The following is a 15,000-nucleotide window of genomic DNA, read 5'->3' as shown; positions in this document are numbered from 1 at the left end:
TCAGGAAAGACCTCCATACGAAAGAAGGCCATAAAAAATGTCCTCATTGTCTGTTTCAAGAAAATGTAAAAGTTATAACAACATGTCATTTTGTATATTATATTATTTAATTCTAAACCTATCTCTTATCTCTTTTGGCATACTGACCTTCTCGTACCCAAATGCATTCACCTATGACATGAGGTTAAGCTATTTATGTGGTGGAATGTTAATCAGGATGTCCCTTTTGTTTGTGTGTTTCCAGGGGAGCATTTTCAGTGGTGCGCAGATGTGTCAAGCTTTGCACAGGACAGGAATATGCTGCCAAAATAATCAACACCAAAAAGCTATCTGCGAGAGGTAAGTACGCGCTCTCCCCAAGTGCTGTTCTCAATCCATTAATTGGTTACACTGGCGTATTGCCTAACCATTTCATAGTGAATAGACCATGGGGAATGTACTGTATGTCCCAAAAAAATCTCCGTACTGTATGACTCACATTGGCAATCCAACCTTCACTGGGAAACATCAGTATGCATTGTGACACGGTCTGGTGAAAAGGTCTGCATGTCGGGAATTCTCAAGTTGCGCCAAAAAAAAAAAAACTCCTTTTTTTTTTTTTTCATATTACGAAAGTTTATGTGTTGAAGATATATCAAACAACAGTTTTAGGATCACCAAATACTTTTTGTTTTTTAATTGGATTCACTAATTCCCGTCCTGCTTCAGGCTACTGGGTTAGTGATACTGGCTTGTAAACAAAAGCACGTATTCAAAAGCAAGGACTCCGTGATCATCGAATTATGTGTAGTTATGTGTTTTTAGCATGTTGATATTCTATCAGCATTAGGGATGTGCATTACTAAAAGTTCATTGGATGTGCATAACTAAAAAGTTCATGGTCGAATAATTGGTGGGTGGTATGAACTAATAATCGATTTTCCGACGTGCTCCGACATTCACAAAGACAGCCATGGATCATCGACAAGAAAACACTTAGGGCCCTATTATGCACTTCTTAACTTGCCGTCTTAAGTCTTAATTAAGACGCACCGCCAAAGACCTACCGCCACCCTTATTATGCGCTTCATACGCGCTACTGCTATTATGCAGGTGTCGCTAGGCGCCCACACATAAGACGTAAGACTCCCGTGCATATATTACTCATTGTGGGAGTGTTCATATGTTAATGAAGTGCGCTAGGCGCCCCTGCTATTATGCGATCTGACTTTGCGCCTAGCGCTAAGAAGTGGTTTGAAAAGTTCTTAGGCGCTAGACTTCATGCACGTTTTGAAACACGAGCGCGCTTCCGCGGTTTGCGCATGCGCGCTGACCCACTTCTTAAAAACACCTTGAACAGTGAAAATTCGAATTTATTCTGGTATTAATCCTCATTCATTTCTACTTCTGAATACTTAAATTAGGCTAACATAACAATAATGCAGAACAGAAAAAAGACATCCCGCTAATACCCTGCACACGCATTAGAGCGAGGCGTGCACTTTGTACTATAGCTGTCCAGCCATTTCCAATTACAATGTTTACCAATAGTCTAGCTATAGCCTACCCGAAATCAAGACGGCCAAATACAAACAAATTAATTTGTCCATGGTAATAGCTCCCCTCCAGTGTACTAATATGCAGCATATCTTTAGCCACCGAGTTGGCAATTAGGGCAGTAGTTTTTTAGCTGCGGGTTCTGTCACACTTGCAAGTGAATGTGTCAAGGCTGTCTTCCATAGGGAGAGACCAGATATCCTGAGCCTTACCAGTCAGCTTACACTGCAAAAGTATGGCCCACACAGTGCAGCGGCAATGTGCTCAAACGCACAGAAGTAAGACTCAGACTCTCGGAAAACAGGGACCAATTAAATGTTTTTACTCACATCAAAACCTCAGGAACACTGCCCGGCACTGTTAGATCCCATTCACCTTTCTGCATTTTTAGCTGATGCCTCTTAATAGCCATGTATGCCTCCAACCTCTTCAGCTTCAACTGAAACTCTCGCCGTCTTTCTCCTTCTGAGAGAACGCACTTTCAGCATGGGATCTACCATAGAGCCAGGAGATGTAAGCACTGCCATTTTTACAAAGAGACCAACAAAACAATAACACCAACAAAACAATAACACGCGTATTCCTACACTAGGAATGTAGCACTCACAAGGCTAGGCTAACACGCAGTTGAATGACATCAGACTTGTTCGGTTCCACACTCAACGGTAGGCTAATAATAAGTAATAATAATTACTGAACTATATTCATATTATGCTTGTGTATTGTGTATATTGTTTTTCTGTGTTATTATTATTAATGCAAAAACAACTAACTAATAGTGCTACAGAGCCGACATTAGTTCTGTCCGTTAATTTGCCACATCATTTAAAAAGTAAAAACAACTGAAAAATTACCTTGCCCTACTTGGGGACTTTTTCACCAGACCCTGTCACATTTTCTTTGATTGTGATGGATATTGAAAATGGCGTTATGGCCATGGACTGTATATTCATTATCAGTGTCCCATCCGTTTGTAGCCTAACGTTTATCCACACTAGCCTAGATATCCCCGTAAAAAACCTCTCCCCTGGTGAGTAATGTTAATCAGGATCACAGGCGTTGGGTAACTGTTTTAGCCAAAGCCAAGGCCAAATGCCACGGCCACAAGCACCGACACAGGCAGGCCGATCCACAATGGCCACTGGACGCTTTTTCACGCCTCCCAGTTGCCTAGTGTAAATCTCCTGCTGCCCTCTCCCACTCGTAACTGGAGCCTGCTGTGTGCCAGTTGCCACCGCAAACACTCCACTGTCCCCCTTCAGTCTGACAGACAGACTGACAGACTGACAGACAGGGCCGCTTATTGTGCTGGACCCACTAAGTGTAGTGAACAAGCATTTCAACAGGCATTAGTAGGGGGGAGTCTAGAAATAGAATGAAATAGAGTCATCTGTAGAAATAGAATGAAATAGAGTCATCCATAGAAATAGAACGATATAGAATCCTCCATAGACAGAATGATAGAGAATCATCGATAGAAATAGAATGATTTTAATTTAATTCTATTTCTATGGTGGTGATACTCCTAAGAGGATCAAGGTCAAATAAAAAAAGATCAAATTAGGGTACTTGACGGCGTATGTGTAACCGGTGGTTAAAATTGTACTTGATGTACCGGTATTAGTTTTCTGTTTTAAATCAGATTCTTGTCCTTTTTTGGGCGGGGGGGGGGGGGGGAGCTGAACAGAACTCCACTCATTGTTCATTCTCTTGGCAACGTTTGTCTTGGCTCGAGGGTGAGTCTGGGGATCGAGGAACACGTTAGTTTCACTGAGATTCATTCCATCCCCCGATTATCCTGCTGCCTGAATTAGCATAAGGCCAGACGAGCTAGCGCTAATCACACAGATTGAGTTGATGAGGCCGCTAAAGACCAGAGGTTCCTAATCAAGGCTAAGAGAGGGAGAGAGGGAGAGAGAGAGGGAATATAGACGTAGGCGGTGGAGGTAGTAATCGGAAGGACGAGGGCTCATTGTAATGCGCGGAATGGAATGGTTGAATGGTATCAAACACATCTCTCATTCCATTCCGTGCATTGCAATGAGCTCGTTCTCTGAGGGTCCTCGTCCCACCTCCACCAAGCCTCCCCCGGTACGCCTATCAGGAAGAGAAGAGGGAACGTAATAAGGCTTCGGCTGGATATGACAGAATTTATTAATTATTAACCTATACAGTCCTGTTGCATAGCTTCTGCTCCGAGTTTGAGAATAGATGGTAGCATTTGTGAGCCTATTCCATATTCTTAGAAGGCTGGATCTCTTTTTTACTATGAATATTTGATGTCCAGATTGATCTAATATGACATATTAGAGGAGTGTAGCCAGGCCCGCCACACGTGTAGCGTGCTGCAACGCTGCTTACTTATGGATGAGGTTACTGGTGGAGGGGCTCGGCGGATGGGGCTCGTTGTAACGCATGGAACGGAATAAGAAACGGTATGTGTTTGATACAGGTTTGATACCATTCCTTATTCGGTTCCATCGATTACCATGAGCCAGTCCTCCGAATTCAGCCTCCACAAAACCTCCCAGTTACATAAAACAGCAGCAGGCCTGTCTAAGAATCCATAAACAGCCTTTAGTTGTGCTGTGTACTACGACTTTGAAAATCCTTTCAAATACTTGACTAAGGGTCTGGTTGAGACTGCCTAGGGTGTCAAGTGGGCAGGGGTTTGCACGTTTGGGACTGTTGCATTGGTTGAATTGCACCAGGCAAACACAATCCAGCACAGATAAGTATTTGAAACGATTACCTCAATATCATATTTGAGCTGATGGGATGTTGGATTAGAGGAGTGTAGTACTACAGAGAGACGTGAGTCATTTTTCATTTCCACGTTTCAAACTAATTGGAAAGCAAAGAATATCTTTCCAAGATTGTTAAGTGTTCGACTACCATTTTTTTTGTATGACCTGATATTGCAAGATGATTTCAGAAATGAGCTTGAACGTTTTATTTGTTTTAAGTCGACACAAAAAGGAGTGAGAGTGAGATAATTTTGAGGGAAAGAGAGAGTGCGGAGAGATCCAGAGTGAGATTGACAGATGGATGTGGTGGAGCGAGGGAGAGAGAGAAAGAGGTAAAGATGGGGGTGGGGTGAGTTGGGGGGGTGGGGGAGTAGAGAGAGAGAGAGAGAGAGAGAGAGAGAGAGAGAGAGAGAGAGAGAGAGAGAGAGAGAGAGAGAGAGAGAGAGAGAGAGAGAGAGAGAGAGAGAGAGAGAGAGAGAGAGAGAGAGAGAGAGAGAGAGAGAGAGAGAGAGAGAGAGAGAGAGAGAGAGAGAGAGAGAGAGAGAGAGAGAGAGAGAGAGAGAGAGAGAGAGAGAGAGAGAGAGAGAGAGAGAGAGAGAGAGAGAGAGAGAGAGAGAGAGAGAGAGAGAGAGAAGGCACTCCAGGCACTTGGCAGCTGTGGGCCATGCGTCTGTGTGCCTACATGCCTTTAGCACGGGACTCTCATCTGACCCACACACGCACACACACACACACTACACACACACACACACACACACACACACACACACACACACACACACACAGGGTTAAAGACACAGACACTAGACCAGGCTACGGTGCAGTAGACTCAGTGATACTGCTGGTCGTCAGTGTGATTCCTACCGGACTCTGGGCCTGGTTACAGTACCAGGACAGACAGTCCAGCTCCTCTGTGTGTGTGTGTGTGTGTGTGTGTGTGTGTGTGTGTTACAGTACCAGGACAGACAGTCCAGCTCCTCAGTGTGTGTGTGTGTGTGTGTGTGTGTGTGTGTGTGTGTGTGTGTGTGTGTTACAGTACCAGGACAGACAGTCCTGCTCCTCAGTGTGTGTGTGTGTGTGTGTGTGTGTGTGTGTGTGTGTGTGTGTTACAGTACCAGGACAGACAGTCCAGCTCCTCTGTGTGTGTGTGTGTGTGTGTGTGTGTGTGTGTGTTACAGTACCAGGACAGACAGTCCAGCTCCTCTGTGTGTGTGTGTGTGTGTGTGTTACAGTACCAGGACAGACAGTCCAGCTCCTCTGTGTGAGGGAGGGGATGGAAAACACGGTTGTCTTCCAAGGCCGGGCCGTGATGAGTCACGTAGGATCACAGCGCTACTCCAATTCAGACGGGGCTCACGATACGACACTTAAGTCTCTGACTAACTCTATTATAGGTCCAGGCCTTTATGAGTGGATCCACAACAAGTCTAGCGAGGCGGAGAAAGACACAACGTCTTTATATATATTTTTTTAAATCTAGAAGTCTCCCAAATCCCATCGCTGGTGAGAGCTTACACAAATATCCAACAGGTCTAATACGCCTGCTGCTGTCGGGTTACAGCGTATCGCTGTGTCCTCCAGCGATTTCCGCAGCCATACTGTTTAGCTATCTCGTGTGTTTAAAAACAGCCCAGCAGACAAGCGGTTAATGTCATCTGCCACATGTCACGGGGTGGTCCGGGGTGGGGCTGTTGGCAAGGCCGCCAGCCAATGAGGGAGCTTGTCAGCTTGTTTATTGATGTGGAGACTGGACAGGGTTGCGGGGGGTCAGGCTATTGGGCCAATATATTCTCAATGGGAATATGAGACAGTGCTTGAGAGCTGAGAGCGAGATAGGGGTGTGTGTGTGTGCGTGTGTGTGCGTGTGTGCGTGTGTGGGTGTGCGTGTGTGTGTGTGTGCGCGTGCACATGTGTGTGTCCACAATCGTGTGTGTATGTGTGTGTGTGTGTGTGTGTGTGTGTGTGTGTGTGTGTGTTGTCTCACCAGCTGCAATGCAGTGGCAGCAGGGCCGACCTGGATTCACCCAGGGTGCTTGAATGAATGAATGAATGAATGAATGAATGAATGGACTTTATTGTCATTGCTACAGTACAGGTACCAAACAACGAAATTTAGGAGGGGTGGCTCCCCTGGTGTTAGGAAAGGGGAAAAAAACCACACTTTTAGAAAAAGAATAAAATCACAAGAAGGTAAGGAGCTGGTTTACATAAATAAAGGCTATGTACACAATCCACTGTACTATACTGCACAGATAGTCAACTAGGGTTGTCATATTGCACAAAAGTATTTTTTCACGTTATTTAAAGTGTCACAGTTTGCAGGCTTGAAATGTACATGTTTGTGCCTCAGCACTAGCTGCCATACAATCCGTCCAGACTGTCCTGGGCCCAGAACTTAGGCCTTTGCTGTGTTCAGGGCCTTGACGGCCCTGTGGTAGAAGCAGTTCTTCAGTCTGTTTGTCTTAGCGGCCGGGGTCCTGTACCTCCTTTTCGAGGGCAGCCTGATAAAGTGTACGTGCCCAGGGTGGGTCGGGTCCCTGGAGATCTTGGAGGCCTTCCTGAGACAGCGTGTGTTGTACAGCTCTTCCAGAGAGGGGAGGGGGGCGCCGGTGATCTTCTGTGCTGTTCTTTGTGTCAGTTGGACCGAGTCGATGTCAAATAAACGCGGGTCGCTCTGGTATCATAACAACCATCATATATCTGCTACAGAGTGATAAGGAGCTTATGAACAAAATATATTATTTCCTCCGATTGTCTATTGTGTTCTGAAGTCCTGCCTGACCTGATAAGACACAGAGAGAGAGAGAGAGAGAGAGAGAGAACTGACCTGCTCCCCTCCCATGTTCTCCTTTCCTCTCTCCTCCCTTCCCCTCCACTCCTCTCCTCTCTTTTCCTACTATCCTCTCATTTCCTCTTCTCTATCATTCCCTCCTCTCCCCTCCTCTCCTCTCTCTCTGCTCGCTCAGATGTGTGATATGGATGAGTCACTCCGTCCCACACACAGCTTCACACAAAAAGCTCAGACAGCTCCGAAATACTACGTAGACACACACACACACACACACACACACACACACACACACACACACACACACACTAAAACCCTCTGACAGGCTCACATACACACAAACACAACATAATCTCACTTTCTCTCTCGCTCTCTCGCTCCCTCTCTCTCTCTCTCTCTCTCTCACTCACACACACACACACACACACACACACACACACACACACACACACACACACACACACACACACATACACTGTAGATAAACAAGTGCACAGTCACACTTTCTCTCTCACACAAGAGTCGCAAAACACACACACAGTCACAGAGCAGAGTTCAACAAAATGCTGTGGGCTTTTTGGGCAGCAGCGATGTCATTTCTGTGGATTTTCTCAACCAGTGAACACATTGCTCATGCTCTCTTCTCCCCCACCCCCCCCCCACCTCCATCGCCTCTGGGCCAGTCCTCCCCCCTTTCCTTTCCTTTCCTCTCCTCCCCCTCCCCCTCTCCCTCCCTCATCTCTTATTTACTGTGCTGCATCACGGAAAGGCCAGGCACCACATAGCTAGCTGCCTCCCTGCAGACCTCCCTGCTCCTGCTGCAGCTAGCGACAGCTAGCGAGAGCCACCTCCACGCCAGAGAGGATAGAGATAGATCTGTGTACTGGATGTTCGGGACATAGCTTCTCTGGTCTAAACAGGCAATACATCTGCCCATCCCTCCATGTATCCATCTATCCATCTGTCCGTCCATTCAGCCATCCATCCATCCATCCATCCATCCATCCATTCATTCATTCATTCATCCATCTATCCATCATGTGAATGTCGATGTTAAAGGTGATTGTTAGTGGATGTATCTCCATGTGTGATCTGATCACGGTCTGGTGAAAAGGTCTGCATGTAGGCAATTCTCAAGTCGCGCAAATGTCAGTGTTTTAATGTTTGTTTTTTCATATTACGAAAGTTGAAGTGTTGAAGAGCCCACTCAATATAACAAACAACAGTTTTAGGATCACTAAATACTTAGAATTAGTCAATTGGATTCACTGTATTACCGTCTGCTTCTTAGGCTGCTGGTTAGTGATACAGGGCTTGTAAACAAACGTCTGTTTTAGGACGTGTGATCATGCGACACGGCACTTAGATGTTCGTAGCCATGGTAGCAAACGCGTCCGACATTCAAATAAGCATATCTTCTTCAACTGTTTTCAGATTTGAATGTGTGACACATCATTTGAAAGCTTACAATCTGCACTTTAATCAGTATATATATATATAATAGTATATACATATAATTAAAATAAAATGACCTTGCCCTACACGGGGACTTTTTCACCACATCACATTTGTCACATTTGTTTTGCGGTGTGAAGATCCTAACCCATGAGAGAAAACCCAGCAAACCTGATCCTCAAATCCCCACGGTGCTGTCTCCACACCAACAGGCCTCTTACATGGTAGTTTGACATTTACTGTAGTGTACACACAAACACCTGCTGTAGTAACATATCATAACACACACACACACACACACACACACACACACACACACGCACACGCGCACACACACATAGTGCTTTAAACACTGATAGGCTTTTACATTACGATACTATCACCAGACTTCTATTCAACCATCGGGGCTGATGAGGCTGAACCAGGAGAACCCCCCTGTGGACCCGTTCCTAGATCAGCACAGATCGACTGACTCTGGGCCCCAGCCTGCCCCGTAGTGCTAACGCTAATGTTTTAGTAAACAGTCTGAAAAGGCATTGGCGTGTCATGGATACGCTCCACACTCGTCTGTTAGAAAGGAAGGTAAAGACTTGATTCCCGTTTGACCTGGTGTTGTATGCAAATAGAGGCCCACAGGAAAGGGGTAAGGCGATACGGAAAAAGTGGATGTAGCCTAATGGATGGGTGGATGGATCATGGATGGATGAATGGATGGATGGATGGATGGATGGATGGATGGATGGATGGATCATGGATGGATGGATGGATGGATGGATGGATCATGGATGGATTAATGGATGGATGAATGGATGGATGGATGGATGGATGGATGGATGGATCATGGATGGATGAATGGATGGATGGATGGATGGCCTTCCACTGGGTATTGGTTTTCACCTGGTCTAGTTTTGTCTCCTCCAGTGCTGGTGAAGGAGACAGGGAGACAAGGAGGGGTCTGGTTGACCTCGGAGATGAGATTAGATAGATTAGGAGATGAGATATGGAGTAACCTCCATACTATACCTTCCACGTGACCGTATGGGACTGCAGACTATCTATCGCGTTGAGAATGTGATGGAGATGTGAGAGAGACGCTTTGCCAGCCAGTGGGCGGTCGTCTGGGTGCCGGGTCCAGATGAGGGCCAGGGGCCAATACTGTGTAGTTTCGCCATGAGGTGAAAGCACCACTAGGACTTAATGATCCGTGAAAGGCCTAGGAAGAAAGGAATGGACGCGGAGAGGGAGAGACACAGGGAGGGAGGGATGGAGGGAGGGAGGGAGGGAGAGAGAATGAGAGGGAGATGGAGGGAAAAGGAACGTGGTTGAGGGGGAGAGGGAGGGAGAGAGAGATGGAGTCAGGGGGAGGAAAGTAAAGAAAAGGAGAGAGAGAGATGTTGGCAGCAGGAGACAACAGCAATCAGCCTGTCCTTATACAGAGTGATGTGGTTTGTTCTGCTTCACTCCTCCTGACTAACACCCACTCCCCTCATCTTTACACTCCTCCTTACTAACACCCACTCCCCTCATCTCTTCACTCCATAATAACTAGGTGCTCTCTTCACTGTCTGTCTTCTCTTTCTGTGTGGACGTACAGTGCGTGTGGACGTACAGTGCGTGTGTGTGTGTGTGTGTGTGTGGTGTGGTACATGCATGCGTGTGTGTCTGTGTGTGTGTGTGCGCATGCTTTCTTATGTATGTGTCTCAGTGCAGTGTGTGTGTGTGTGTGTGTGTGTGTGTGTGTGTGGTGCATGCCTGCGTGCCTGCCCGCTGCCCTGCGTGTGTGTGTGTGTGTACGTGCTTGCCTGTGTGTGTTCTGTGTATATTATGTAACAGTGACGATCACAACCTGAATTCCACGTGTCAGGCAGCCATTATTTGTGGTGCCCGCCCACCCCCCACCCCCCACCCCCCACACCCCCACCCATCCCTTCTCTAAGGAACATACAAGCCTGGCTATCATGTTTAAGATAGGGTCCCCAGCTCCTCAGCAGCGAGGAGTATGTCTGCAGTGCGCTGTAACATTATGTTCTTTTACGCTTGTGTGAAGTGTTAACAGAGCAGTTTTTGTTTTGTTTGTTGTTTGTCTGGTCCCTGTGGTTTCAAGGAGCTAGCAGAGCTCAACTACAACAGTTTGTTCCTTTGCGCTCTGGGGGGAAAATGTTACGGTTTGGTTTGCTGAAGTCAGGACCGTGGTTGGTCAGGTGAAGTGTATGGGCGTGTGTTTGGTTGGAAAAGAAGCCTCTCTAATCCATGTCTGTCTGTCTGTCTGTCTGTCTGTCTGTCTGTCCTTCAGATCATCAGAAGCTGGAGAGAGAGGCTCGTATCTGTCGTCTGCTGAAGCACTCCAACATCGGTGAGTCGTCTATCCGGACGCTTCCGTCTGCAGCTGACAGGAACGTCCAGGGCCGTCGCCTCGCCAACCAAGGGGAGGCTGGCGGAGGTAGAACTCCAGAGGACGGTCTCGTTGTTACGCACAGGGACGGAACGAGATACCGTTTGAGATACCGTTTGATACTGTTCCTCGTTCCGTCCCGTGCAGTAGAAATGAGCCTGTCCTCTGATTTCTACCTCCGCCAGCCTCCTCTGTGTTGCATCCCTGTGAATAAGCCCCTGGTCATGGAATTAATCTGACAGTTGGAACAGTTGGATCCAGTCAGTTTTTTTTTTGTCATAACGTGATGAATATGTAACGTATGATTTTTTGTTGTTGTGCTTATTTGATTACCCTGTGGCTTATTCCACACTGCTTTATTCTCTCTCCCTCTCTCTCTCTCTCTCTCTCTCTCTCTCTCTCTCTCTCTCTCTCACTCTCTGTCTATCTATCTCTCTCTCTCTCCCTCTCTCTCTCTCTGTCTATCTATCTCTCTCTCTCTCCCTCCCTCTCTCTCTCTCTGTCTATCTATCTATCGATCTCTCTCTCTCTCTCTTTCTCTCTCATTTCTCTCTGACAGTTCGTCTCCATGACAGTATATCAGAGGAGGGCTTCCACTACCTCCTGTTTGACTTGTAAGTTGACAGATTACCTCCGTCTCTCTCATCCCTCTCTCCTCTCCTTTCACAGGCTCTTCCATCTAAACCTTTATCATCCCTCTATCCTCTCACCGACTCTCACTATAATCCCCCCTCTTACACACACACACACACACACACACACACACACACACACACACACACACACACACACACCATTCTTCTCTGCTCATCCTCTCTCTCTCTCTCTCTCCATTCCCACCCTCGCTCTCACTCTCTCTCCCCGTGATTCCCTCCGTGGTAGCCAGCTCTTGTTTCCATGGCAACGGCAGGGAGGAGAGGAGGTGGTGGTGGTTGTAGGGGAAGGGGGGGGGGGGGGGGGGAGGTCCTGTTGTAGCTGGAATAGGGGCTTCCCACCCCTGACTGAGCAGAATGCTAATGAGAGCGTCTGATTGGTGGGTCTGTGGTTCCGCAGGGTGACTGGAGGGGAGCTGTTTGAGGACATCGTAGCCAGAGAGTACTATAGTGAGGCTGATGCCAGGTAAGACTGTCCTCTCTCTCTCTTTCTCTCTCTCTGTGTGTCTGTCTCTCTCTCTCTCAATCTCTCTCTGTGTCTGTCTCCTTGACTCTCTCTCTCTCTCTGTCTCTCTCTTTCTTTGTCTCTATCTCTCTGTCTGTCTCTTTCTCTGTCTCTCTCTGTGTCTCTGTTTCTGTCTCTCTCTCTCTCTCTGTCTCTCTCTGTCTCTCTCTGTCCCCCCTCTTTCTGTCTCTCTCCCTCTCTCTGTCCCCCCTCTCTCTGTCTGTCTCTCTCTCCCTTTCTCTGTCCCCCCTCTCTCTCCCTCTCTCTGTCCCCCCTTCTCATCCCTGACTCCCTCTCTTGCCCGTTTCTCTCTCTCTCTCTCTCTCTTTTCCATGCCCCTCTTTCGTCAATCCCCCTTTTCTTGTTCTCCTTTCACTATCCCGCTCTCCCTCGCTCCCCCACTTCGCTCCCCCTCTCTCTGTTGCCTCGGGCCTGTCTCTCCACCCCCCCCTCCACCCTCAACATGTAGAAAGTTTGGATACGACCAGTGTTGTTTTTCTTGGCTAACTGCTCCGTCCATATGAAAGGACGTCATTCTCTAGTCCAACATACAAACGATACACATACTCTGGAATTAAATCCCATTACTGTCTGGCCGCTTCCTTCTCCTCTGTCTCGCATACTGGCTCCATCACTCACTTGACCGCCACACCCGTTAGCAAAGGGGTTCTACTGTACACGTGGAACCTGAAGTTGAACCTTCCAAAGGTTCTACCCAGCCGAAGGTTCTTTTTTTTCTCCAGAGGAGCGTCGAGTGTTGTGTCTGTGGTCAAAGCCCTCGGTCAGCTGTACTGTACTGTTACGTACGCTGTCGTCTTCTGTTGCCGGCCCCTGGTTAGTGGGTGACTGACGACCAGGAAGTAGGACAGAGGGAAGGAAGCCAGGCGGACATATTGAAGATCCGCCCCCACTGTGTATCTGCCTGCTGGCCTGGACTGTACTGTCTAGTCCAGTCAGATCTGAGTGCATAAGCACGCACACACACACACGCACACGCGCACGCACACGCGCACGCACACACACACACACACACACACACACACACACACACATGCACACACACACACATGCACACACGCATACACACATGCACACACACACACACACACATGCACACACACACACACTCCTGTCCATCTGCAGCCTCTCTCTCTGTGCTTCCTGTGCTCTCTCTCTCTCTCTCTCTCCCTCGTCCCATATCCTCTCTCTCCTCCACCTCCCCACTGCCTCTCTCAGCATCCCTCCTCCTTTTCTTACCCTCATTATTTCTGATGACCTACAGATGACACACACACACACTCTCTCCCTCACTCTCTCAATTCACACAAGCTTAATCACATTGGTGAGAGCAATATAATAACAATAATAACAATATAATACATTTGAGTAAAACTCCATAATGACGACTGGAGACTATAGAAGGTAGATGATTGGCTGTGTGTGCTGGGCGTGTGTGTGTGTGTGTGTGTGTGTGTGTGTGTGTGTGTGTGTGTGTGTAGTGTGTGTGTGCCTGAGGGCCTGTGAGAGAGAAGGAGGGGGGGTGTTTATCCTCCAGGTCACAGGACTGACAGCCTTGTCTCAGCCTTGCACACTGACTGTGATAATGGCAGCACAACACACACACACACACACACACATACACACACAGTCTTTGCAGGGCAGGGCGGGGCTAGGTCATTGCCTTATCGCTCTGTCTCTGTTATCTATGTGTCACGGCAGACTTCCACTCTTGATAATAGAACACACATGCGCTGGATAGCTGGAGACACACCATACACACTGGTTTGTGTGAGTGTGTGGACTGGGTAGAGTGTGAGTGTGTGAGAGTGTGTGTGAGTGTGTGTGAGTGTGTGTGAGTGTGTGCGTGTGCGTGTGCGTGTGCGTGTGCGTGTGCGTGTGCGTGTGCGTGTGCGTGTCACAAATATGTTCTCTTCATGTACATGAATAACCTTGAAAAGAGCACTGTCTCTGTCAACCCAACCCAGCTCTCTCTCTCCCTCCCACCTTGTCACCTCTACCCCCCCCACCCAGGCTCACTCAGTCTCCTAAGTCTTCTTGGGCCTCGGAGACCAGCAAGAAATGGGACTTTAATTAGCTCTCATAATTAGACACACATCTCTCTCTCTCTCCCTCTCTCTGTCTCTCTCTCTCTATCTATCTATCTCTCTCTCTCTCTCTCTCTCTCTCTCTCTCTCTCTCTCACACAAGGTCAAACACACGCTGACCCCAAACTGTGTCTTGTTGCACATCACCTTCTTTCCTGTGTCACTCCCTCACCTGTGGAGTGTGTGACAATACTTCAAACTGTGAAAGTGTTCCCTGAGTCCTATCACTGCATTGCCAACAATAGATGTTTATTCTGCATCCTAGTTGCCATGGCAAGAGGATGGCAAGAGCACCACACACCACACCACAGAAAAATATATTTTTGCATTTACTGCAACCTCAATCAATCAATCAAATTCAACACTTTTTACAACGACAGTTTGTGCTTTATAATAGTGCTGTATAATATATTGATATATGCCATTTAGCTGACACTTTCACCCTAAGCGACTTATATTGCAGTGAGTGCATACATTTTTTAGTATACAGCGGGGGAAATAACTGTTCAACATATCAACACACGTCTCCTTTTATACTTCTGCACATTAGATACTGTACATAAACTACCTCACTGTACATAGCTCATAACTGACCTCTATATACTGTATACGTATACCTCTAAACTATACTGATGTTTACAATACTACCACATACTGTATATTACAGTATTCTCTATCACTACCATTGTTCTCTATTTATATCATGCCCTTATATCACTATTTGCACTTCTGGTTGGATGCTATACTGCATTTCGTTGTATTGTACTTGTACTCTGCGATGACAATAAAGTTGAATCTAACCTAATCTAATCTAATCAC

General features: G+C 47.1%; 1 protein-coding gene across 17 annotated transcripts in view; it reads left to right on the top strand.

Annotated features, from left to right (window-relative positions):
* LOC308158629 (calcium/calmodulin-dependent protein kinase type II subunit beta) overlaps positions 1–15,000 on the top strand; it is a gene marked incomplete at both ends in the record, with an annotated part of 74,637 nt that overhangs the window by 5,846 nt on the left and 53,791 nt on the right. For all 17 annotated transcript variants that reach the window (XM_080532300.1, XM_080532293.1, XM_080532299.1 and 14 more), the window contains 4 exons: positions 245–339; positions 10,820–10,879; positions 11,478–11,532; positions 11,972–12,037. In XM_080532300.1, coding sequence (XP_080388426.1) covers positions 245–339; positions 10,820–10,879; positions 11,478–11,532; positions 11,972–12,037 — 276 coding nt within the window. The remainder of the gene's footprint in view (positions 1–244; positions 340–10,819; positions 10,880–11,477; positions 11,533–11,971; positions 12,038–15,000) is intronic.

The sequence above is a fragment of the Nansenia antarctica genome (assembly GCF_963989245.1).
Source record: "Nansenia antarctica genome assembly, chromosome: 5".
NCBI lineage: Eukaryota > Metazoa > Chordata > Actinopteri > Argentiniformes > Microstomatidae > Nansenia > Nansenia antarctica.
The sequence above is the reverse complement of the archived record's forward strand: the minus strand, read 5'-3'. Positions and strand labels throughout refer to the sequence as shown.